This window comes from Stigmatopora argus, chromosome 10 (genome assembly GCF_051989625.1).
Source record: "Stigmatopora argus isolate UIUO_Sarg chromosome 10, RoL_Sarg_1.0, whole genome shotgun sequence".
Taxonomy (NCBI): domain Eukaryota; kingdom Metazoa; phylum Chordata; class Actinopteri; order Syngnathiformes; family Syngnathidae; genus Stigmatopora; species Stigmatopora argus.
The window spans coordinates 5,140,571-5,166,344 of NC_135396.1; the positions used below are offsets into that span (position 1 = coordinate 5,140,571).

The window sequence follows — 25,774 nt, forward strand, 5'->3', positions numbered from 1 at the left end:
TATCTATTATTTATTTTACAGCTAAAAATAAAGGTAGAAAACAGGTGATATGCTGTTTCACTTATTTAGTATTTATATTTTAAATGCTTTTTTTCTGACTAAAACATTGAAATGTTTATGTAATTTATTTGTTTTAAAAGAGTCAACAGTAAATATTCAGCATACATCTATAATCTTGAATTTGATTAAAAGAAAAACATGAAATTAGCACACATGATTTACTTTTACGCCAATTTGACTCCTGTGCCCTAAGGAATCATTTGTTGATTTAGGGATAAAAAAAAAACTCTTACAATTTACATCATCTGTGCTATGAAGAATTTTAACTGCGCTCAAAGTATAAGTCGTAACTGGAAAAAAATATGGTACGGTGTATTTCTACAAAATGATCCAAATTCAAAGTGAGGATCAGGACTAATTGGAGGTGTTTTGTCTTCATCTGAAATCCATCTGAATCTAAATCAGTACAGAAAACGCAAAGGGGACCAAATCGGATTAAAACCAGTTATTTTAGATGACAAAAAAAAAAAAAAAATTCAGACAAGCAAGAATATTCCAGACTCGTTTAACAGAGCAGCATCCAAACTTATTCTGCTGAATCCACATATCATTAGGAATCAATATCCCAGATCTTGGTCATGCCACAAAATGAATACATCACCCCTTGTCAGATCAAGCTACAAAAAAGTTCAAGTATTTTCAACAACAAAACAAAAGAACATCCAATCACAGGTTGTGAATGCAGACCCCCTTGCTCTGCAATGGTGCACAGATCAGCCACTGCTGTCCTACTTTCTATCACAGGGCAAAACATTTCTTCCAAAAAAAAGGTAACTCACGAAAGAATGAAATTACAAAGCCAAGCCATTGATTGCTGGAGCGGCGGCAGGTGCGGCTTGTCAATTTAGAACGAGGCTAACCTCCCCCGACTCTCCCAGATCAACCCCCATTCTGAACCCTTGTGAGCCTTCCTGCCTCCCCCCCGAGGCCACACAGCTCGGGGAAGACGCGTTGGCCTCGTTAACAACTGCGCTGCGCTGGGGCGTCAAACCAATCGTGTCTGACTTGGAGATAAATTGAAGTTCAACTAAAGGTGTTTTGCTTGAGAGGTTATTTTCACCATGGAAAATCGCAGGAATGTTTTTTTCAATATAGATTTTCAGCTTCACGGATATAAAGAATACTTACTCCTCATAATATTAATATTAGATTTTTTTGCCATTTAGATAATATTCAATCAATCATTATTAGAGGCGCTTACCCTAAGAAAGGTCGTGGGGGTGCTGGAGCCGATCCCAGCCATTAATGGCCAGTAGGCAAGGTACACCCTGAATTGGGAAAGACAGAATATCTATTATTTATTTTACAGCTAAAAATAAAGGTAGAAAACAGGTGATATGCTGTTTCACTTATTTAGTATTTATATTTTAAATGCTTTTTTTCTGACTAAAACATTGAAATGTTTATGTAATATATTTGTTTTAAATCAGTCAACAGTAAATATTCAGCATACATCTATAATCTTGAATTTGATTAAAAGAAAAACATGAAATTAGCACACATGATTTACTTTTATGCCAATTTGACTCCTGTGCCCTAAGGAATCATTTGTTGATTTAGGGATAAAAAAAAAAACTCTTACAATTTACATCATCTGTGCCATGAAGAATTTTAACAGCACTCAAAGTATAAGTCGTAACTGGAAAAAAATATGGGACGGTGTATTTCTACAAAATGATCCAAATTCAAAGTGAGGATCAGGACGAATTGGAGGTGTTTTGTCTTCATCTGAAATCCATCTGAATCTAAATCAGTACAGAAAACGCAAAGGGGACCAAATCGGATTAAAACCAGTTATTTTAGATGACAAAAAAAAAAAAAAATTCAGACAAGCAAGAATATTCCAGACTCGTTAAACAGAGCAGGATCCAAACTTATTCTGCTGAATCCAAATCTCATTAGGAATCAATCTTCCAGATCTAGGTCATGCTACAAAATGAATACATCAACACCCCTGTCAGATCAAGCTACAAAAAAAGTTCAGGTATTTTAAAAATAATAATAATAATAATAAACATCCAATCACAGGTTGTGAATGGAAACACCTTTGCTCTGCAATGGTGCACAGATCTCTCACAGGGCAAAACATTTCTTCAATAAAAAGTAACATTGATCGCTGGAGCGGCGGCAGGTGCGGCTTGTCAATTTAGAACGAGGCTAACCTCCCCCGACTCTCCCACATCAACCCCCATTCTGAACCCTTGTGAGCCTTCCTGCCTCCCCCCCCCCCGAGGCCACACAGCTCGGGGAAGACGCGATGGCCTCGTTAACAACTGGGTTGCGCTGGGGCGTCAAACCAATTGTGTCTGACTTGTAGATAAATTGAAGTTCAACTAAAGGTGTTTTACTTGAGAGGTTATTTTCACCATGGAAAATCACAGGAATGTTTTTTTCAATAGAGATTTTCAGCTTCACTGATAAAAGGAATACTTACCCTTCATAATATTAATATTAGTTTTTTTGCCATTTGAATAATATTCAATCCATCATTATTAGAGGCGCTTACCCCATCTATTATTTATTTACAGCAAATTCTGTTTCCATTATTTTGTATTCATATTTTAAATGTTTTTTTTAACTAAAACATTGAAATGTTTATTTAATATATTTGTTTTAAAAGAGTCAACAGTAAATATTCTCCATACATCTATAATATTGAATTTGATTTTAAAAAATGAAGCAAGCACACATGATTTACTTTTACACCAATTTGACTCCTGTGCCCTAAGGAATCATTTGTTGATTTAAGGCAAAAAAACCTCGATTTCTTACAATCTACATCACATGTGTCAAAGTGGCGGTCTGGGGGCCAAATCTGGCCCGCCGCATCATTTTGTGTGGCCCGGGAAAGTAAATCATGAGTGCCGACTTTCTGCTTTAAAATCAAATTAAAATGAAGAGTATAGATGTATATTAAATTTCCTGATTTTCCCCCTTTTAAATCAATAATTGGAATTTTTTAATCATTTTTTTCTGTGTTTTTAGTTCAAAAATTATTTTGTAAAATCGAAAAATATAAAAAAAAAGCTAAAATAAACATTGTTTTAGATCTATAAAAAACGGAATATTCAGGGCTTTTAATCCAGTTCTTTTAATCCATTTATTTAAAAAAATCTAAATATTATATCTATATTATATATATTATATCTGCCATAAAGAATTTTAACTGCGCTCAAATTTCAAAAAAAGTTTGTCTGCAAGAATGAGCGTCATGCAAACAGCAAACTTTGTGGAATATTTTGGAGTAATCTGTCAACTGACTAAACTTGTACAGTCATATGGCACGACTATGAAACAGAAGAAGTGGTCAATGCCGTGAGAAAGAGAACATAAACATCAAAAGTGTACAGCGATTCTGCTAAAAATAGCGACAGCTCCTTTTGTCGAAAAGCAGGCGTGTTTGTCTCTATTTCTGGTGCATGTATTGTGGGAAGACAAATAATCATGGCGTTTTCATCTACTCTGCAGAAATAATAAACCCACAATGAATAAGCGAATTTCCGCCAGAAACATAAGACACAAAATCAATGTTTAGCTTTTTTCTGGCAATTTGACGGGAAACGTTACGCGTTGGGTGGTTCCTACGATAGATTATTGATTCATTTGAATTGCGACTGTGGGCAGCGATTGGCCGTGGGCGACGATAGACGTCCAATCTGTTTGAACTGGGAGAGGCAGGTGGTAAATGATCACTGCAGGAAAATTTTGACACATGAAACGAAATAAGTGATCAAATTTGGGGATAATGAGGTCAACGTGCAAATGTCACAGAGGTCAGAAAAGGAATTTTATCATAACTCAATTCAATATGGCAATGCTTTGAATTTGGCTGCTTAGGCGAAATATGCTCTCTCACAACCAAATGCACTGATGAAATAGAACATTTTATGGGAAATTGTTTTGTTCCTTCTCGACCAGAATGGCGGGGAAGATTGCGTGAGCTCTAGTCGACGAATAATAAACGAACTTACGTGCCCGGGGGGTGCTTCAGAGTATTCCTAAGTCAATAGAGTTCCTCCTCTGACTTTGACAAACAAGTCAAAAGACTTTGCATTTCTCGCAAATATTATCTGTTTGTGAGGCCACATACTGGTTTGAATTCAACAAAGAATAACATCTTATGAAACAAGAGAAGGAAATATATAACTATAAACTATAATGATAGTGACAGGTGCTTCCTTCAATATACCTAATCTGATTATTTATTGTTTTTGCTTGCTGTCCTATTGAGCTCAAGTTCTCAAAAAATCAAGTTGCATTTCTAGATTTATGTAAATCTTTAAGCTATAACAATGGATGTCAAACATAGGGCATGTGGGCCGGTAGCAGCCCACTAAGGGGTTCCAATCCGGTCCGTGAAGAGTTTCTGCCTGACTTTGCTTAATTTCCCATCCAATTTCATATTCATTCTTCAGTGGGTTTTACTCAAAACGTCAAAATGACTTAACGAGGAACCCAAAAATGCCCCCCAAAAACCCAGGAAGTAACCTGGAAAAAAACAAAAATCAGCCAGTGACCAACGGACCAGGAAATACGCCCCAAATAAATAGGAAAGATGCTAAATTTACCACAAATGATGTCTATGTTCCCTAATATGACAAGAAAGTGATGCAAAATGAACTCATTGCCTGCCATTGACAACAATAGAGGACCAATTTACTAAAACTGCCTGTGGATGCTCATCTTTCAGTGTCATTTACATCTAGCGCGTTAACTTTTTTTGTCCAAAAATGAACTGCATGAGATCTAGTTGACATGAATGTGGCCTGCGAATCAATCTGACTTTGACAGCCCTGATGTACAAAGAAAAACTTGACAATTTCCTCCAGGGAAGTATCAATATGGCAAGCCACAAACAATGCTGAATCAAGAGAAGATCCCTCTTGTCTTCGTGCAGGAATGCGGCCTGCATTGCGTGTGACCGCCTGCTGATGACGACTAGATTATCGGCGTCTGCTTGTCCCGGCGTGGTCCCTGCCGAAAACAAACCGGGCTTTTGTAGCACCTTTTTTCCCTCCGCAAATTTTTAATCGCATATCACATGCCTGGCCGTGCGCTCGACCAAGCTGTTTGGCCGGGGTTTTTTTTGTAGGCGGCAGCAGGGCGGAGAAACAAAAAGTCACACGTGTCGTTCTTGTCACTTTCGTGTCGAGTACATTGCTTGCGTGCTCAGTTTATTCCTTCAGGATGTCAAACTTAAGGCCTGGGGGCCAGATGTCGCCCACCATGAGAGTCAAATCAACTTCATGTGTCTTGGGATAATGAATTTTAATAGAAATTTTGTAGTCCTGAATGACCTAACGAGAACCGTAGAAATCAGATATTTACTATAAAGTGGTACCTCTACATATGAAACTAATTGGTCATTTCAAAATGCCATGATCTAAATCATATGTGTCAAAGTGGCGGCCCGGGGGCCAAATCTGGCCCGCCGCATCATTTTGTGTGGCCCGGGAAAGTAAATCATGAGTGCCGACTTTCTGTTTTAGGATCAAATTAAAATGAAGAGTATAGATGTATATTAAATTTCCTGATTTTCCCCTTTTTAAATCAATAATTGTAATTTTTTTAATCATTTTTTTCTGTGTTTTTAGTTTTTAGTAAATCTAAAAATATATATAAAAAAAACTAAAATAAACATTGTTTTAGATCTATAAAAAATGAATATTCAGACCTTTTAATCCAGTTCTTTTAATCCATTTATAAAAAAAATCTAAATATTATATCTAAAATGTTCCGGCCTACATGAAATCGAGTTGACGTTAACGTGGCCCGCGAACCAACCCAAGTCTGACACCCTTGATCAAAATAATCTATAAATTTTGCACGTTGCGAAAAGGCTTAATTATTTTTAAAGTTTAGTAGCATGCTTTCTTTATAAGGATGTGTGCATTTTCATCAGTTGTTTTAAGCAGTGGTGGTTGTGTTAGCTAAAACAAAAATCAGAGTAATAGTTGATTGGCTGTTTTTTGTTTCTTTGCAAGAATTAACTATTGAAAAAAGTAAACTATTTGAACAGAATTAGAAAATGAGATATTGAGCTTTATTTTCATACAGGTAGCTGGTAAATGACTCTCGGAAACAGGGTCACAAAATTTTAAAATTGTCTTTATCCACTACGAAATATGATTTTTGATGTTTGGCAGCTTGGTTATTGTATAATAAAGGGGCGGAGTTGCAAGCAAACAACTCGAGTTAGGTTAGAACTCGACAAGTCTTGCACTGGGATACACCGGCTGAAAATAGACAAGCCGTAGTGCACCTTGTGTTTGTGCAGCTGTGTGTTTGTACGCATGTGAGGGGGGTGCCCCAAGGTAAGAGGCCACCCTGTCCTCCTATTGTAGCTTACAGACAAAGTGTTTAGTTTGTATGTTTGCTCATGCACATTTGAAAACACGAAGAGTGACGCGTATCAGCTCGCGTGTTGACACAGACTCTCATACGACTGTGTGTCCTACTACAACAGACACGCCTCGGATAATTGTTTAGGGCACGAGCAACTGTGAGATCATGAATGGGGCGTGCCCAGGCACACAACGTCATGTTTGTTGGGACTGAGCTGAGCTGCTAATAGAAAAAATAAATACATAAAAAAACAAGCTATCAAAATGGTTACAAATTCAATTCAAAGGTTGAAATGATGAATATAGCCCAAATTGGGAACCAATTGGATGCCCTTTTTTAGTCATTAGAAAAGAATATAATTATCTAAAAAGTAGTACTACAGTATTACGACAATCACTTACAGACAGAGCTGAGCTTCCCATCCTAAAAATACATCAAATATCAATTTTAATGGTGAAATCATGAATACGGCGAAAATTACAATGACATTTGGATTAATGCAAAGATTTTGAATGACCTTTTGTATTTGTTTTGATTTTTAACAAGCAGTTATCCATAACAATTTTCATAATAAAAAAGAATTCACTTAATATCACATAATTTTAAAACATATATAAATATGAAAAGAATATTAGTTTAGTATTACATTAAAAGGCTTCCTATTTGCTAGTTACATAAATAACAAAAACTGCCATACCCTTAAAGTGAATTTTAAAAAGCTACATAAAAATAGTGCAATTAATGAGTTGTATAATGTACATAATAAAAATGTCAGTGTCAATTTGGGAATGTCTAATGGCAAACCAGAAAAAAAGATTAAGATTTATATTTATTTATTTATTTATTTTATTTTTACAAATAAAAGTCCAAAATATAACAACAACAACGGCCTCTAGTTTTTTATTTGTTGATTTATTGATTTTGCTTACGCCTAAAAAAACTAAAATAATACATAATATAACCTAATATATAATTTATAGCTTATGTGTTTGTAATTTCTATAACTTATGGGCACCTACCCGTGTGACACGAGTTTACACAACAGCCTGCGAGTTCAAACTAAACACAAGCGGGGAAGTCGCACAGTTTACATAAGCTCCAGTCGTAAGAGATGTTAAGCAGACTGCGTGAACGGACGCCGCACATCTCTGGTTACTCTCCTGCCCTGTCCAAACGGTTGTCGCTCACAAAACGAAGGCTAATACGCCATGAAAGTGGGAAAACTTCGGGTCTAACAGACCAAACATCGAGAATTTGGTGTGTAGTGTTTTTGCACACACAAACTTTTAGTTAATCAGGAATGAAACCAAATAACTGTGGTCAAACAACAATGGCTGTATTTTACTGGCAGCTTTCAGCATAACATTTTTGGCTGTAACCCGGTTATGCAAAGCCACGTTCAAAAATCACATTATTTATATTTTGTTTATTAAAAACCAGGGAGAAATTCCAACACATCAACAATGGCTGGCTCTAGAGGTGACTGTGTAATTCCCTTAAAAAAGTCCTTTTACCTTCTCTGTCCATGCCGCACATACCTGGAACTCAATCCCAATTAACTTCTTCGCCAATCATCTTAAAGCCTGGCTATTAGACGAACAAAATTGCGATCAAACGCTGTCTAAAACTGTGCTACGTGTGTGTATGCGTGCTTAGTAGGTGTCATTGTTTATCTTCAACCTACACAAGGGACTAAAGATGGAAATGAGCTCTCGGCTACAATTTTACATATTTACATGTATATATCCATCATTAATATGTGCTGTCTCTTGTTAAATAAATCAAACTCAAACACTAGCCAAAGAAACCACAATGAAAGGGAATATATATAAACCGCACCTGAGTATAAGCCGCACCAGAGTATAAGCCGCACCAGAGTATAAGCCGCACGGACCAAAGAATATACAAGGAAAGTGAAACTAATATAGAAGTCGCAGTGAAGTGTAAGTTGCATTTTTGGGGCCAAGAGGAAACATTATATCTTAAAGTAATAGTAAAATAGGGTACAACAGACAAAACAAGCACTTATTGACTATAGCCTAAAAACACACACAACATAAACTGTTGAGGATTAGAATGAAAAAAAAAATAGACATAAGTCACACTGAGTATAACTCACAGGCCCAGACTATGCGTCTTTCTATGTTATCAACCTTGTCTGAATAGGTTTCCATGCCAACCAATCAGCTTCCCAAACCAGGTGTTTCTCGCTGTCCCGTCACCAATGACTGAACCACGCTAGCGAAGGAGTTCGAAACAAACTTTTAAACGGTGCAATGTGCGGTTTATTAACGTCGAGGTAATTCCCGAACAGGCCTGCGGCGCTGTGGGAAAAAAAATCAGGCGTCTGTTTTGAGGACCACGACGCACAGATAGCCTCCTTTCTACCCTGGACGTCACGTACTAGCTCTGGCTTCCGCATCATATGACTATCATTTGATTAACCTTGTGATGAAGATGAACCCGTTCCTTGTGGTGACCTACTAAGCTTTGACGTCATTGCGCGCTATTTTTTCCCCCATGTTTGAAACGCACGTTGGCGCCCCGAGGCTTCTTTACGCGAACATTACATGACATGAAGCTCTTCCACTGTGCCTGCCAATAAAAACGGAACAAGTAAAATGTCTATGCCTGTCAAAGCAGGAAACATGGAGGCGTTGCTGCATGACCTCCGGGGGGGCAAGGACTTCCCAAAGACCCCCACCGCTGTCCTCTCTCCGTTGCTTCTTTTTCCGCGGGAGAGCGATCGCCTTTCCCGATACAATCGGTCTGGAATGTGGCAAGTCTTCGGCGTGTGTGAACAGACACGTTTAGGCAACGGACAGGTGGGAGGTTTTTTTTTTTTATCCTGACGTGGGAACAGGACTTAGATTGTTTACACTATGTCACTTGAATGATTCATGTTCGACATGCAGACTGATGTGAGTTTGATTCACAGTCATATTTACCCTGTAAACTGCACGGCATGACCAACTGACTAAGTACGTCAGTTCTTTAGAAGTGGACGGTTTAATCTTTATGTACTTAAAGGATAAATATAAATTCTGCCTAGCAACAAGTGACAACAGAAACAAAAGGTCACGGGAAGAAGAACAATGTCGTTTCGCCGAATAATTTTTCTCCCATGCGGTACAACGATGTGTTTCCAACCAAGTTTTTATTTGACTGCCATTAACGGCAATAGGGGGCCGAACCGTGAGGGTCAGCAGCAAGTCAACAAACGTTCCCTCGTTCCCCGTTCAAACAGATCGGACGTCTATCGCCGTAAATGTCAGCAAATTTGCAGGTAGTTTTGAGCCACAGAGAGCTAGACGACCTTTCGCACTGAACCTTAACACAGCTGATATCTTAGCGTACCTTGTAGTGAGGTTCCCTGACTCAACTTGATTTGCATGCCGTGGAACTAGTGAGTCACCATTGCCGAGTGCTAATCACATTGGTACACAATTAGGAAACATCCCAGCAAGTCTTGCTCCCGCGTATTTATATCCTTCACCTTCAACCGGTTTGCATGCGATTTGCATGACCGACCTGTTTTTGACTCAGTCACCTTATAGGCTCCCGTCTGACACGCAATCGAAACAACACTTCTCAAATGGGTTCGGTTGATGCGTGATAATTATCGTACAGCATATCGAACCATGTTTTGGCGATAAAGCTCCAATCCATTCTGACTTTGAGCGAATAATAGACTTGACGTCTACTCCGTCAATGGCGTCCAATGATCTCAAAAATGGTTGGTGATAAGCAATGCTGATTATGCATCACATAGTAAAAAAAGCAGGTATTTACACTTCTAATTGCTCACGAGAAAGACACGAGGACAAAATTGTTTGATTTTTGACTGCTGTTTTCCTGCCAACAAGTGGGATAGGCATCGTTTTTCATAAAACTTCCCTTCGAGACATTCCTAATTTTGCGGTCAGACTAGTATCACGTGAAAGGACAAAAAAAAACGACAGGCCCACGCCACGACCCGACAGTCACCTCGGTCAGCTGACGGCAACGGCCGAGGGTAAAATAGCCCCGATTGTTCCCGCTCTCGTCTTTACTAGGAAGGAATTCCAGATGGTTGAAGGATTACGTCCACACGTCTACTGGTTGTTGACGTCCCATCACACTGAAGACGCCTGTCTGCCCTGCAAAGGGTGGCAATAGTACTCGTGCTTCCAACCTCTACTAGTTTATATCGTGTTATCTTGTGCCTTTCTCTTGTTTATACAGTACACGGCATCTTCCTGTGTACAGTTGCGGTGGCAGCTGCACCATGTTGACCATGAAGGTCTTTGTGGAAAAGTCGGCCATATGTACTCGGACAATGGCTGAGGAAGATTCAGAAACATTTTGAGATGCTTTTCACTCCCAAATGAGCATTATCCCATTGCAAAATTAGCTCATAGGATTGCGTCAAGCAGTAAAATAGCAACAAATCCCCAACAGCAATACTTCATGGATCAAGTACTGCAGAGTGACCACATCACAGGTTGCGTCCGCCAAATATTAACCAAAAGTTTATCGTTTAGGGACAATAATCCAACCATAAAAATGGTGGGAAAGCAAATCACAATTGAACTGTATTACACCAGCAATTAGGGGACGGTGTCTACATACAAGCCCAAGGAAGAACATCTCATCTCATTTTCTGAACCGCTTTATCCTCATTAGGGTCACAGGGGGTGCTGGAGCCTATACCAGGACACCCACACCCATACCTAGGGGCAATTTAAAGCGTTCAATTAGCCTACCATGCATGATGTTGGAATGTGGGAGGAAACCGGAGGACCCGGAGGAAACCCACGCAGGCAACATGCAAACTCCACACAGGTGGACCAACCTGGATTTGAATTAAATTGAGTTAAATAATAGTACAGTCATTGTTAGATTAAATAGGCAACATAAAAATACTGTCTCTACATTGCGGTTATTCAACTATTGCGACAGGTCTTGAACCGATATACAGCGATAAACAAGGTATTACTGTATATAAACAAATACCAGCTGTAGTATTTGAAAATGGTTTCATGCAACTATTGGCCTTCATAAATCCTATTATGTGAGCTGGGTTTGACTCGTGCTCGATGAAGCTCCCATATCCCAGGGGCTGGGGGGGTTGGACACTTATCTGGAGCTTTATCGGGCCACTCAAGGAGCCGCCGTTGTTGTGACATGGCTAAGATGGAAACAGCTCACATCAGACGTGACCTCATCGTGATCGGGTAATGCCGAGGTAAGCGCGAGAGGCATTTAGTGGAGAGCGGAGACAGCTGCAGGCGTGTACACAGTGTGATATGAACGCACCACCTTAACCTCCCGCTCCAATCTGGGTGGTCGACTGTAAGAAATTTGCATGTTTATGGCAGTAAAAACTACTGGTTGAGCATCGCGGTAGTGATGGATTGCAGCCCGATTTGTAAGTTTTAGGAGATGCACCTGCAATTGCTTAAAAAAAACAGGCTGGGGTCAAAATGAACTGTTAACTCTTCATGGAGCAGCTATTTAACTCATTGGCTCCATCCATTTTATGGCATTTTATTCATGTATAAATGTATTTATTTCAAAAAAAAAAAACATAATTAATTATAAAAATACTTCCATAGTAATATAATATAATATATATAATATTAAACTTTTGTTTTTTAAATGAACAAAAATAGTCGCTTCGCTGATAATTAAGTTGTAGTCATGTTACTCAAGTGCTAAAAATTGCGCAACACCACAAAAATGTCACTCTCAAAATGGGTCAAAGCACTCATCGATTGCCACTGACAAATGATCGCTGCCAACCCCCTCCCAGTTTGGACGTCTGTCACTGACAATGGCAGTGAATAAGTTAATTGTTCTGCCCGTATATATTTTTGGGACTAATTAAATTAAATGGATCATTTGTTCAGTAGTAGTAGTAGTGGTAGTGGTAGTAGTAGTGGTAATAGTAGTGGTAGTAGTAGTAGTAGTGGTAATAGTAGTGGTAGTAGTAGTAGTAGTGGTAATAGTAGTGGTAGTAGTAGTAGTAGTCGTAATAGTAGTGGTGGTAGTAGTAGTAGTGGTAGTGGTAGTAGTGGTAGTGGTAATAGTAGTGGTAGTAGTAGTGGTAGTGGTAATAGTAGTGGTAGTGGTAATAGTAGTGGTAGTGGTAATAGTAGTGGTAGTGGTAATAGTAGTGGTAGTGGTAATAGTAGTGGTAGTAGTAGTGGTAGTGGTAGTAGTAGTAGTAGTGGTAATAGTAGTGGTAGTAGTAGTAGCCGTGGTAATAGTAGTGGTAATAGTAGAAGGGGCAAAATGGAGGTGGGAATTAATGTGTCATTGGTGTGGAGTTAAACAGTATTGAAATCCGTCTCTTTCAACCGTTATACAATGGAAGTGAATGCCATTGTTTGTCGCTACACTTCACAAGGATAGATAAACAAACAAGGACACAATAAATTAATTTGGACTTATATTTCCCCACACTGCGTGCACCTGATGCCATGACACTGGTTGGAAATCACTGTTGCAGCATAGGCCAACCCTTTTTACTCATTAAAAACAATCTGAATTATGTTTTCAAATACATTCAATAGGCTAAAATTGTAAACTACTCCACACACAGTAGCGTTAAATTCAATGCACAACACTTCATTTCTTAAAGGTAAATAGGTTCTGAAAAAAATGCTCTATTTTCCCTGCATGTAATTATTCTCATTATTACATTTTACAGTCTTTTTGTGCTGTATATAGTACTGCTATTCATTTATATATTGCTTTATTTGTCTATGTTGCAGTGGCAATTGAATTTCTCCAATGGAAGATGAATAAAGACCTATTTTATTCTACTCTATACTGAATATGGTGCAGGTGTGCCTAATAAACTGACGTCTGATTGTGGTGTGAAATTACAAATATGTACTTACATATCTCCGTAGTTTCCTCTCCGGTGGCGACTTCCTCAGCCAGCCCTGGAGGATGATCTCTCCGCCGCTCATCTCGCCGACAAGTCCGTCCCTCGGTGTCCTACACGCGCAGGACGCCCCAGACCGGCGTGTGGTTTTCCCCCATCCGAGCCGAGACTGAACCAGGCAGGATCAGGCGGGACGACACGACCAAGACCGGGGGAAGTGTCTGGCGGTGCCGGTGGAGAGAAGCAATCGGCCGAGCCTGAGCTGCTCCTCCGCGGGGAAGCTCGACTGATGCGGGCCAGCGTCACGGGGCGTCTGCGGCTTGTTTTCCCAACTCGACACCACGCCCACGGCCGGCTCGCGAGAGGGGCGGGCCGGTATCTACAACAACAGACAAAATGTTATATTTAGACTTCAATTGAGGCTTAAATTTAGCTAATGAGGAACATAACACTTCCGGAAACTTAAAAAATGAAACGTTTTTAGGAATAGAAGTGCATCAAAACGAAATTTCTCATTGCTGGACGAGGAAACGGTACCACCTGTTGGTGTAGTGGGGTAAATACAGCCTTCACTTGGTAACTCGATTAATTTCTTTCCAACTTGTTCCCTTGAATGCTTTATCTTTCTGTTTTAAGCAAAATTTATCACTTATGAAGCTGAAACGTGACCAGCACTTTGCCTATTTTCGGACGTCTGTCGAATCAGCATTTTATTTTCCCAGCAGAAGAGATAAATTTGAAACATTGTTTCCTGAATTTAGGAAAACCTGGAGCAAAGATCCAGTGTCAGCTGCTGTTCTAAATGCAGTGCTGCCATCTAGCTACAATTTTGGGGGGATTATATCTTGAGCAAAATTATGCCATCTTGAATTTCATATTGATTTTAACCGTGAAGTGAAATAAAAATGACAGCAGCCTTCAGATTTCAGAAAGCAATATATTGATAAATATTCCATATTTCAACAGTTCCTCCCATAAAACAAAATGAAAAGGCTAAACCTGGAAATATTACAGCAGACAAGAATGTGCATAGCGAGGGAAGGGAATCACGTCCTTGATGTTGTCCACTCCCAGAATGCATTGCAGATAGCGTTCAAATCCCATCCCAAAACCGCCGTGTGGAACGGAGCCAAAACGCCTCAAATCCAAATACCTGAAAATAAATTCACCTTCACTGTTATTGACGATAATAGACGTCCAACCACATGTCGCCCAATGTGGCGTGAATTGAAAGAGTTTATCACTAATGGATGTCCAATTGGATTGGATGTCTATCGCCGTCAATGGCACCCAATCAGGTAATGTGGACAATTATGTAAAAATTAATTCCGTAAAGACAACAAATCTATCAATCCATCAACAGATATTGGCTCTTACCAACTGTAGGTGTCTTCTAATCCGACCCTAAGAAGAAAAAAGATAGTTTAAAAGAAAGCATATTATAGAAAATCTACTTATTTCTAGCATTTCCATTTACCGAGGTCAAAATATAATGCAAAATAATGGTGCGTGGATTAGGGCTGGTTGATTATTTGATTGTGATCATGAAAAATTTGTGGATTTTGGCGATTAATTGAGTGTCAGCAGTTTCCTAACATTTCAGTGATGACATTTTCCAAACCATCTGTTAAACTGCAACTATGATATAAGAGTAAAATCATAGAAGGGATGATATTCAAATAATAAAAAATGACTTTTTTGCATGAGTGCACTCTTACTCTTCCAAGCGAGCTTTCAGCAGGTCCAGCCTCTCCTCCCTCAGCGAACCCCCGCACAGCTCGCCAACGCCGGGCACCAGGAGATCCACGGCGGCCACCTGCGCCTCAAAACAACACATGACAATTTCTACTCATACGTCCGCCGCCGTTTTTCAACCCACCGTGCGCTGGGGCTGGTCTCGGTTATCTCTGGCATAAAACGGCTTGAGCTGGTAAGGATAATCGATGACAAAGACTGGACGCATTCCACAATGTTTCACCAGGTACTTCTCGTGTTCCGTCTGGAGGTCGCAGCCCCACTGGGAAGCGGCGAGAGGACGTCAAGGTGGCATTGAGCTTCTTAGATGATCAGGCGATAATACGTACGTTAACGGGGAAGGCGAAGGTCTGAGCGCTTTGCTTAAGGATATTTATAGCCTCGCTGTAGGTCACCCTGGATGTGGAAAGACTTCCTTTAATAATTGCCCCAACATGAAAACTTGAGCAAAGTTAATGAAGATTTGGGATCTATCACAGCACTAATAATCCAATTTGATTTGATTTCAACAAAGCAACAACAATAATAACAAAAACTATCACAAATCCCTTTTTACAAATCAGTTGTGCAGTTTGTATTTACTGGATACATTATTTTATGCATTATTTTTACTCATTTAAAATGAGGAATATCGGATTGGCAGGTGAGAATAATAATTGTGGGTTGGCGAGAAGGGGCCGGGAATTTTTGCACATATTTAATGATGGTACGTATAATGTATTATCAATTCTTTGGACAATTATACCATATTTGACTCTGATTTGATTAAAATGTGTTCTTTAGACAGGCCTGTTTTTTAGGGTGGCACTTGCCATCCAATTCCACCCATGGGCAAAACATACCTTCAAAAAAATATGAACGACAGTAAAAAAAAAAATTAAAAATCTGCATTGGGATGTTCTTATCTATGAGCTTAGGTTTGCAACTCAATGACTTAAAAAAAGACTTACACGTGGAATTTTGCTTTCAGCATGGCTTCCACTGCATCCTTTCATCATGTTGAAGATAGAGGAAAAAAAGCCAAAATGAGGCGATTGGTCGGCCTGTTGCTGGGCAAAACTCACCCTGTGTCCCGGTGTCACGTGCTTATGAAATAAGTCCACGTCTTGAGGGCAGCGGTCCAACACGTGCTCAGTGGTTCGTCTGAACATGGCCTCCATGACCTGTAGCGGGTGCGCCATTAATGATTTAAGCGAGACTTGCTATGCATGTTAACTTATTTGTTGCCGTTTAACATGATTACGATGGGTACAGATTTTTTTTAAATGTTTTAGGTCTGATAGATGGTTTGAACTCATTTTGGAGTTAAAAAATCCAAAAGACATCCCAATTTTTCTCTCGCATGTCAACTTTTTTAATTATCAAAAACACAAAGCCTTTATTTTAGCTTTTTTACTAAAAAGGGCTGAAAGAAAATACAATTTTCCTTTTAATTCTTTTTAAACACCCCCTCAAAAAACAGTGTCCTGCTAGTTTACTTATTATAGCGTGAGGCACATTTTACAGCAATAGAAGTCAATGGCGCTTACCGTAGTGAGATCCTCTATAGACCGCGTAAAGGCTACCTCCGCCTCCACCATGAAAAACTCGGCCAGGTGGCGTCGGCTCTGGGAGTTTTCGGCACGGAAGGTCGGTCCGAACGTATAGACTCTAGAAAATGACCTGCGGGCATAATTATAACGAGATGCAATGAGGAAGAGTCAATGTGTGTGTGCTGTTTTTACCCCGAGGCGCTGCCAAGTAATTCTGCTGAAGAAGATGGTAAAAAAAAGAAGTCATAAAATAACACATCACCCTGCCATGACCTCCAAGTGTAGCTGACCAGATACGGTCAAGTAGGCCGGAACCGAGAAGAAGTTGTCGTCTTCGTTCTGTGGGCAGGACGGCTATGGAGAAAGGTAAAAAAAAAAATATCCCAAGGGTATATTCGTTTATGAACCCAGTGACGCCTGAATTTTCATTTCACATATGCATAAAAAGCATCGGGGAATACATAAATATGTAAAAAATGTATGCAAAAGTATGATGATGAAATTGTATATGACATAATTGATGTAAACCTTTTTTAAAGAAGACAATACTTGGGTAAGGACGTTAAAAATAAATAAAACGTTCAAAATGATTACTATATAACTCCTTTTGATTTCATTTTCAAAAATATTTTTTACATTTTTAATTATTTTTTGCTTACATGGATTCTTATTTTAACTCTAACAGCCATTGGCAGTCCAAATCCATTTGAAATTGCACTGAGTATTCAAGTTTCACTGCAATTCTTTTTCGTAATTAAATATAAAATAGAGAAGTACTGAAAATATGTTGCTTCTGGTAAAGGTGTTAAAAGTAAATTCAGAGGTTTAAGATGCTTGTCAAAAACTCTCACCTCAATCTGAAAAAGCTCTCCGGCCCCCTCGCAGTCATTGGAGGTGATGATCGGCGTGTGAATGTGCACAAAGCCGTTTTCCTGCAAAACAGGAAGGTGAGCGATGGCTCAGCAAACCCTCGGCTGACTTGACCTCACCTTGAAATACGAGTGAACGGCCCAAGCGGCCTCGCTGCGTATCCTCAACAAGGAACTGAAGGTGTTTGTTCTGCTGCGGAGGTGCGGGAACTGACGGATGTAGTCCAGTTTGTGCCGCTCTTTGATTTTAAACGGGAAATCCTGCAGCAGAGAACAAGGGCTGATGAGTGCTGAGTATTATATATGTTAAAAAAAGTTTAAATTCATGAAGGAATAGTGGAATTCTGTGGAAAAGGAAAATAATAACAGTAAGCCGTGTTGATGACATACTAATATTGTCCAAAAAAGGCAGATTTGTCATAATATACCAAGAATATGGAAAACTTGGTTTGAAGTAGGTTGTATAATTTCTAAATTTAAGTTATATTATTGTGAACAATTATTATTATTAAGAAAAAATATGTTACTTCTTTAGGATATATTTAGTCTGTAATATTCAAATCAAATCACGCAACTAAAAGAATGGTTGAAAAACAAAGCTGCAATTTTTCATAATGAACTATACTAAAAATACTAACATTTACCAATTAAAATGTTACTTGACTTAAAGTGAAAAAAATCTTTCTTTTACCAATCACGAAATTACATGACTTTTTATCTGGAAAGTTAAAAATCTATCCCAAAAATATACCTAAAAATATGGAATTATATTATTGTATTTTAGTAAAATCACTATTTTATTCGAATCTCAACGTTTTATTTTCCCTTCTCAAGGCACTGATGACATAAATGCAACCTCACCAAAGGGTTACATTCTCCAACCACGTAAATGTTCCCAGCTTCCAACTCCACAGACTGTTTGCGGTGCAGACTTTTCTTCAAGACTCCTCGAATCTGGACGGCGCTTCCAAAAGTCAGCTGCCTTAAATCGGGAAAGGAAGAACATTTTTTATCCGAGTATTCAGTAGATCAACCCAAAAAAATAAATACCCCAGTCCTTACGGGTCTTGATTTTCTGAAGTGGAGACAACTTGCAGTGGCTGCAGGCAGCTGCCATCGTTGACGTCCACGAACAAATTTGCCTTCTGGGATCGGACGGAGCGAACCCATCCCTGCAGGACATGATCTTTGGATTATTTATGCAAGAGCATTTGGAACTCACGAAAACCTGAAAATGACTATAAACGGCAACCTGTTCAAGATATTGATCCCCGCCCTGAAATTCAAATTTCTTGGTATTTGGGCAAGTATGTAATCGTTTTGGCAAAGATCAGGGTACCTTAATTGAACACTCATGACTAACAGGTTGCAGAACTGAAAACCTAATAGCAAACATAGAACTGGGGTGGCCAACTCCGGTCCTCGAGAGCGACTGTCCAGTCCGGTTTTCCACATCTCTCTTCTCTACCACACCTGAATCAAATGATCAACTAATCAGCAAGCTTTCCAGAAGCATGATGCCGATCCAGATTATTTTATTCAAGTGTGTTGGTGGAGGGATATATGGAAAACAGACCGGCCATCGAGGATTGAATTGCCCACCCCTAATATAGAATAATCATTACAAGAAAGTGCTAGGGACAAAATGTGAGATGCCGAAATGTGATGTCGATATAATGCTTCAACTTCTAAAAGATCGACCACATATTGACAAATGCGTTAAAGCTTACCTGAATTTGGACATTTTTCCCCAATCCAACACCTGAAAGAGCCTCAGAAACTCGAAGCTTTCTCGGCACCTCCTCGCACAAATGCCTCAGAGTTTGCAAGAACACTCTCCGGCAAAGGGTGAGTACTGCTGTCCGATGCATCTTAATAACATCGCGGGACCTCAAGCGCTAAAAGGTATGCGTGTCGCCAACTTTTGAAAACATAGAAAAACTGGTTTAATGGTGATATTTGCAGAAAATAGCTTGCTTTGCTTTCGCTTGACATTCACATTGAACACGCTCGCCTTGTTCTATCACTTCCGGAGTTTGTCTTCTGCCATTGGACCTCTGGAACACGCACTTTGACAACTATCCAATCGAATTGTTGACCGTCTCTGTGACGTTTTACTGTGCTTCCGGGATTTGTAGTTTTCTGTCTATTTGGCAAAGAGCGTAAAATCGGATTGTAATAGCAAAAATATTCGAATGTATCCATTTAGATAATATAAATGTTTTAATTTAAATGCATTTTAAACACCTGTTGATCTACATTTTGCACTTAACACCACATACATAACTTATCCAAATATTATTTACAACTATAGTATGCTGTACTTTCTAGAAGGCTGCATGATGCTGCTGTGGTTACCACGTCTGCCTCGCATTTCTGAGATCGATGGTTCAATTTCTAAAATGACCTTTATATTACTGTGATTGGTTGTTTTTTTCCTCATACTTGCTGTTAATAAGAATACATTCATCGGGATATACGTTTGCTCTCTTGGCCAGTTCAGCCGCGTGTTAAAAGCATCAGAGAAGTCTTTAATTGAATTCTCCCTGATTAATGCTCTGTCAGCGTGTGGTCCATTTGCACTAAAAGCCCGCTCATTCACCGCCCGCCGTGACACCGGGTGCACGCGCCCACCCTTAGGTGCTATACATCAGGATGACAACCAGAAGATGGGCATGAACAATTATTCACCAGGTCGGGTAACCTTGTCAGTTCCTCTGGAGTCAGGCTGTCTGAGAGAGATGCTTAAGGGTGTGTGTGGGATTTGTGTGGGTTTGTGGGTGTGAGCAACCTCTGTCTGCCATCTGACACATCATCATTAAAAGCTCAACGTGAAGCATCACTGATATTAATGATCTCCAGCCTAAAGACGAAGCAATTATGCATAGCGTTTCTTCTAAATGGGGGAAGCGGAACAATTCTATTTGGCGATTCATTGACAAGTGAAACACTAATGTAGGGCATTTGTCATAAAAAATGTCACGTTGGAACTGATTTGGTTACTTATGGGTTCTTAGAATTGTCAATAAATGACTCGCAATTAGCAGTAATCGGGATAAAGAGTACCTTCGTGCAAATGGAAGCTTTTAAATTACCAGGAATCAATTTTTATGAGACAAAGTTAGTAGTAAGTTTTAATAGAGCAGTAAAAGGGTTAGAATGAACCTCCCCACATTGATGCTATTTATTAGATATTGGCAATAAATAAATAAATAAAACTAAGCAAATAAGACACGGTGAAAAACAAATAATAAGCCAAACAATTTTCTAAAATATAGACTAAACCATATGAATGATCACAAATACGTTAGTTAAAATGGCAGAAAATTTATCAAGGCAACAATTCTGAGTAATTACTACAGTAATGTGCAGAATCAAATACTAGTAGCATCAACCATTTTAATTTTCACTTTTAAGACCACAAGACGGCGCTGTCTCCCCACAATGCAGTCGAGTGCTCTAATCCTGTCGATTTATTCTTTTAGACTGCGATATATTATTCATTTGTTGCTGCAAGGTCTCGTGAAATGGAAACAAGATTCTATTGTTATGTTCTGCCAGCACTTTTATTAAGAACAATGCAGTCTTGTTCAGCTTTTCTTTGCAACGCTTGGCTATACGACACAACCTCTTTTCCCCTGAATTTCTACTAGCTAGGAGCTTCACCTTAACACGGATTGTGTCACATGTCTTCCCACAAACCAAATCACCCGTGCTCGGCATGTTGGACTTGCTCAAATGCAATCAAATCTAGGGCTCGTGGGCCAAAACCGGCCCATTAGGTGGTTCCGAATCGGCCCACCTAGGTGTTCTGCCTGACAGGCACTTTGTAGCTCAGTCATACTATATATACAGAATCAGATGCTTTAATTTATTTGACACGGATGCCGTAAAACCAGAATTTAGTAACCTGAAAATACACAAAAAGTAATAGAAAGCAAAACGACCAATGAACCAGGAAATTCACCAAAAATGAAAGGGAGATAACTCAAAATTTAGTGGAAGCGATCTGCAAGTACCCTAAAATGACAAGGAAGTGACAGAAAATGAACTCCATTGACAACAATAGATGTCCATTTCACTTAAACAGCCTGTTGATTTTCATCTTTCAGTGCCATTGTCCAATTAATTTTGACTGGGAGGTCAAAATGGATTGGATATGTAGCACCGTCAATGGCAGCGAGTAAGTTAATGCTAGAATCTTTCTAGAATCTCGAGTTAAGAAAAAGTATTAGTTTGCCATCCGGGATTGGCCGAATCAATGATCTTGCGGCGGCCCCTCCAAATATTCCACGTTCCCAAACGGAGGCCGGCCATTGATTTTATGTAGCGTGGGTCGTTAAGTGTTGATTAGGCTGTTATAGCGGTGTGATTTCAGGGAATGACTCGTGTGACAGGCGACCAGACACAAGTGAAGCGGAACTAACAACTTTACGCTCCTCCCTCAAAGTCATTGGGGATGTCGCAATCCGAAGCATATTTTTCCATAGTGTGGACTCATGCTGCTTTCAGATTGGCCATGTTTTCTCGACAAATTTTTGTTTTGTGTTCAGACCGACATTATCGAGCCCGACTGCCCTCTCGTGTCGAGTGTACAGATAAAGACATAATCCACCGTCAAATTAAAATGATCGTATCTGCGATTTTCTGTGGTCGATTCCGGAAAAATTGGAAGCGTTCCAATGCTTTACTTTTGTATCATGTTAAAGCAGAAATCGTGTAAACTAGTATTTTTTTTAAGGTGCTTTAAAGTGCTATTTTTTTATCCTCCTGTTATGTTGTCTTCCATTGCAGGAAAGATGGAAGAACACTATTTTGTTTCATGTAAATTCAAGACATGATGCGTGGTCTGAATAAAGGTCGATTACGTTTTTGGAGGGACAGTTGGCAACCCAAGTCCCAACCACTTTCAAAAATCTGCGTTTTTCCTCAGATTTTGACTGATAGGAGTACAATTTGATTTCGGGGGAGGTTCCCTTACAAGACACGTGTCAGAAAATGCTAAAAGAATCATCAAGTGTAAATGAGCCGTGAGTCGGCTCTCTTCTGCTGTCATTAACAGAACCGCCACCCCACCACCCAACCTCGACCGCTCACCCAAATGATACGTTCCATTTACCCCCGCTGATGACGCTAATGGTAAGCTAGTGAAAACGTGCTCTCCTCTGGATAGTCTAAAATTACCAGCACAAAAAAAAAAAAAAATGCGCAGATCGGACGCTGTAATTTGGATTTGGACACTCACGACACGTCCGCTTCTGCACATATTTGCGCCTGTGTGAGTTTGGAAAGGTCAGAGAACTGCAATAAGAGCACGAATATTGTCCAGTAGCATTTTGAACTGAACTGTCAGTGTCAAGGTCATGTGGAGAAGTTGGCCCACGCCGGATTGGTCTGGTCAAGTCTAGAAATGCCATTTTACGGAAAGCATAAGAAAGGTGCACACATTGTTATCATTGATGTTTTTTTGCAAAACTGATCTGTTTTTTGCCATACTGATCTGTTTTTTGCAAAACTGATCTGTTTTTTTTGCAAAACTGCATACCTGTCAACCTCTGCCGATAACTGCCCTTATAAATGATTATGATTCCCCTTACAAACCCCCCAAAAACCTTACAAACACCGTACGACTCGTACGGTGTTTGTAAGGTTTTTGGGGGGTTTGTAAGGGGAATCATAATCCTTTATAAGGGCAGTTATCGGCAGGGGTTGACAGGTATGAAACTGATCTGTTTTTTGCAAAACTGATCCGTTTTTTTGCAAGACTGATCTGTTTTTTTGCAAAACTGGACAGCAAGTGGCCCGCTGGCAATAATTTGGACATCCGTGTTCCCAGACATTACCTTTATTCTGTCAAAAACACGACAATGAAACATTGAAAATAATTCAATGGCTCTCCGGTGGAGAGTAGCTCAAAATATCCTCCGTGGGAGCTGTTGGAGTCTCAGCTGGGGTTCTCGCATTGCCTCAACAGGTGTGAATGTACAAATGTCACTTCTATGTGCTTTCACAACTTAAACCAGACCTGTGAGCGTCGTTGATGTGAGTTGTATTGACAGCGCATCTGAGGGTGAGGTCACCCAGGATGAAAATCTGACGTAACGTCTTCAGACAGCTTTTCGTGTAGCGCTTCCTTCATAGCTGTGACAAAGTAGGTGTCAACCAGCGCCGCACTAATTAAGGCTTTTCAGCGTTGGCGTGATGGAAAGCAAAGACTGGATACATTAAGGAGGGCAAAATCTTCAGTTGATGAGTCAACACTGATCATCATGCCCGTGCATCATGTTAATAAGCGCATTTCAATCAAACGCGCTAACGCCGAGGTACCAGTGTTTTTAAATGTTTTCTAACCTTATATGGCCAGTTTCAATGCTATATCATCTTGTTTTTGAAAGGTTTTCATGCAATTACGCAGCCATGTGGCCTAATGTATAAAGGGTCTGATTTTGTATCCAAAGACTGAGTGTTCAAATCCCTTCATGGGCAAGTTCTTGCATTTGGTTATCTTCTCCCGTGGCTCTGGGGCCAACATCTCTTTGGGTGTAATATGGCCATGTGGCCTAATGGATAAGGCGTCTGACTTCGGATCAGAAGATTGAGGGTTCAAGTCCCTTCATGGTCAGGTTCTTGCATTTGCTTATCTTCTCCTGTGGCTTTGTTGAGTACTCAGGTTTTAGGCCAACATCTCCTCATATATAGTGTGGCCATGTGGCCTAATGGATAAGGCGTCTGACTTCGGATCAGAAGATTGAGGCTTCAAGTCCCTTCATGGTCAAGTTCTTACATTTGATTATCTTCTCTGTGGCTCTGTTGATCACTCAGGTTTCGGGCCAACATCTCTTTGGGAGTAATATGGCCATGTGGCCAAATGGATAAGGTGTCTGACTTCGGATCAGAAGATTGAGGGTTCAAATCCCTTCATGGTCCAAGGTCTTGCATTTGGTTATCTTCTCCTGTGGCTTTGTTAAGTACTTAGGTTTTAAGCCAACATCTCCTCATGTACAGTGTGACCATGTGGCCTAATGGATAAGGTGTCTGACTTCGGATCAGAAGATTGAGGGTTCAAATCCCTTCATGGTCCAAGGTCTTGCATTTGGTTATCTTCTCCTGTGGCTTTGTTCAGTACTTAGGTTTTAAGCCAACATCTCCTCATGTACAGTGTGACCATGTGGCCTAATGGATAAGGTGTCTGACTTCGGATCAGAAGATTGAGGGTTCAAGTCCCTTCATGGTCAGGTTCTTGCCTTTGCTTATCTTCTCCTGTGGCTGTGTTGAGTACTCAGGTTTTAGGCCAACATCTCCTCATGTATAGTGTGGCCATGTGGCCTAATGGATAAGGCGTCTGACTTCGGATCAGAAGATTGAGGGTTCAAGTCCCTTCATGGTCCAAGGTCTTGCATTTGGTTATCTTCTCCTGTGGCTTTGTTGACTACTCTGGTTTTAGGCCAACATCTCCTCATGTATAGTGTGGCCACGTGGCCTAATGGATAAGGCGTCTGACTTCGGATCAGAAGATTGAGGGTTCAAGTCCCTTCATGGTCAAGTTCTTACATTTGATTATCTTCTCTGTGGCTCTGTTGATCACTCAGGTTTGGGGCCAACATCTCCTTGGGTGTAATATGGCCATGTGGCCTAATGGATAAGGTGTCTGACTTCGGATCAGAAGATTGAGGGTTCAAGTCCCTTCATGGTCAAGTTCTTACATTTGATTATCTTCTCCTGTGGCTTTGTTGACTACTCAGGTTTTACGCCAATATCTCCTCATGTATATTGTGGCCATGTGGCCTAATGGATAAGGTGTCTGACTTCGGATCAGAAGATTGAGGGTTCAAATCCCTTCATGGTCAAGGTCTTGCATTTGGTTATCTTCTCCTGTGGCTTTGTTGACTACTCAGGTTTTAGGCCAACATCTCCTCATGTGTAGTGTGGCCATGTGGCCTAATGGATAAGGCATCTGACTTCGGATCAGAAGATTGAGGGTTCAAGTCCCTTCATGGTCAAGTTCTTACATTCAGGTATCTTCTCTGTGGTTCTGTTGACCACTGAGGTTTCGGGCCAACATCACTTTGGGTGTAATATGGCCATGTGGCCTAATGGATAAGGTGTCTGACTTTGGATCAGAAGATTGAGGGTTCAAATCCCTTCATGGTCAAGGTCTTGCATTTGGTTATCTTCTCCTGTGGCTTTGTTGACTACTCTGGTTTTAGGCCAACATCTTCTCATGTATAGTGTGGCCATGTGGCCTAATGGATAAGGCGTCTGACTTCGGATCAGAAGATTGAGGGTTCAAATCCCTTCATGGTCAAGGTCTTGCATTTGGTTATCTTCTCCTGTGGCTT

At 40.0% G+C, this 25,774-nt stretch overlaps 2 protein-coding genes and 12 non-coding genes across 14 annotated transcripts in view; 12 read left to right on the top strand and 2 right to left on the bottom strand.

Moving 5' to 3' along the window:
• Nucleotides 1-14,425, bottom strand: part of gab2 (GRB2-associated binding protein 2) — a 35,796-nt gene extending 21,371 nt beyond the window's left edge. The window contains exons 1-2 of the mRNA XM_077611588.1: nt 14,279-14,425; nt 13,293-13,658 (exon numbers count right to left, since the gene is read on the bottom strand). Of these exons, the coding sequence (XP_077467714.1) occupies nt 13,293-13,364 (72 nt within the window). The 5' untranslated portion in view covers nt 13,365-13,658; nt 14,279-14,425. The remainder of the gene's footprint in view (nt 1-13,292; nt 13,659-14,278) is intronic.
• Nucleotides 14,197-19,479, bottom strand: nars2 (asparaginyl-tRNA synthetase 2, mitochondrial). Its single transcript, XM_077611590.1, has 14 exons — nt 19,166-19,479; nt 18,498-18,607; nt 18,297-18,417; nt 17,556-17,696; nt 17,418-17,498; nt 16,829-16,920; nt 16,564-16,696; nt 16,099-16,197; nt 15,985-16,022; nt 15,364-15,430; nt 15,159-15,296; nt 14,998-15,095; nt 14,657-14,683; nt 14,197-14,432 (listed from the first exon to the last, which is right to left on the bottom strand). Exons 1-14 carry the CDS (start codon nt 19,304-19,306, stop codon nt 14,288-14,290), a joined length of 1,431 nt encoding a protein of 476 aa, XP_077467716.1. The 5' UTR covers nt 19,307-19,479; the 3' UTR covers nt 14,197-14,287.
• Nucleotides 19,480-23,984: 4,505 nt separating this feature from the next.
• Nucleotides 23,985-24,057, top strand: trnar-ucg (transfer RNA arginine (anticodon UCG)). Its single transcript has one exon. It is a non-coding gene; the product is annotated as a tRNA-Arg (tRNA).
• An 80-nt stretch (nt 24,058-24,137) lies between these two features.
• trnar-ucg (transfer RNA arginine (anticodon UCG)) lies at nt 24,138-24,210 on the top strand. The gene has a single exon. It is a non-coding gene; the product is annotated as a tRNA-Arg (tRNA).
• A 79-nt stretch (nt 24,211-24,289) lies between these two features.
• On the top strand, nt 24,290-24,362 carry trnar-ucg (transfer RNA arginine (anticodon UCG)). The gene has a single exon. It is a non-coding gene; the product is annotated as a tRNA-Arg (tRNA).
• An 81-nt stretch (nt 24,363-24,443) lies between these two features.
• Nucleotides 24,444-24,516, top strand: trnar-ucg (transfer RNA arginine (anticodon UCG)). Its single transcript has one exon. It is a non-coding gene; the product is annotated as a tRNA-Arg (tRNA).
• Nucleotides 24,517-24,597: 81 nt separating this feature from the next.
• trnar-ucg (transfer RNA arginine (anticodon UCG)) lies at nt 24,598-24,670 on the top strand. The gene has a single exon. It is a non-coding gene; the product is annotated as a tRNA-Arg (tRNA).
• Nucleotides 24,671-24,750: 80 nt separating this feature from the next.
• Nucleotides 24,751-24,823, top strand: trnar-ucg (transfer RNA arginine (anticodon UCG)). The gene has a single exon. It is a non-coding gene; the product is annotated as a tRNA-Arg (tRNA).
• An 81-nt stretch (nt 24,824-24,904) lies between these two features.
• Nucleotides 24,905-24,977, top strand: trnar-ucg (transfer RNA arginine (anticodon UCG)). The gene has a single exon. It is a non-coding gene; the product is annotated as a tRNA-Arg (tRNA).
• Nucleotides 24,978-25,056: 79 nt separating this feature from the next.
• trnar-ucg (transfer RNA arginine (anticodon UCG)) lies at nt 25,057-25,129 on the top strand. The gene has a single exon. It is a non-coding gene; the product is annotated as a tRNA-Arg (tRNA).
• Nucleotides 25,130-25,209: 80 nt separating this feature from the next.
• On the top strand, nt 25,210-25,282 carry trnar-ucg (transfer RNA arginine (anticodon UCG)). Its single transcript has one exon. It is a non-coding gene; the product is annotated as a tRNA-Arg (tRNA).
• Nucleotides 25,283-25,362: 80 nt separating this feature from the next.
• Nucleotides 25,363-25,435, top strand: trnar-ucg (transfer RNA arginine (anticodon UCG)). Its single transcript has one exon. It is a non-coding gene; the product is annotated as a tRNA-Arg (tRNA).
• Nucleotides 25,436-25,514: 79 nt separating this feature from the next.
• trnaq-uug (transfer RNA glutamine (anticodon UUG)) lies at nt 25,515-25,587 on the top strand. Its single transcript has one exon. It is a non-coding gene; the product is annotated as a tRNA-Gln (tRNA).
• An 80-nt stretch (nt 25,588-25,667) lies between these two features.
• trnar-ucg (transfer RNA arginine (anticodon UCG)) lies at nt 25,668-25,740 on the top strand. The gene has a single exon. It is a non-coding gene; the product is annotated as a tRNA-Arg (tRNA).
• Nucleotides 25,741-25,774: the final 34 nt, after the last annotated feature.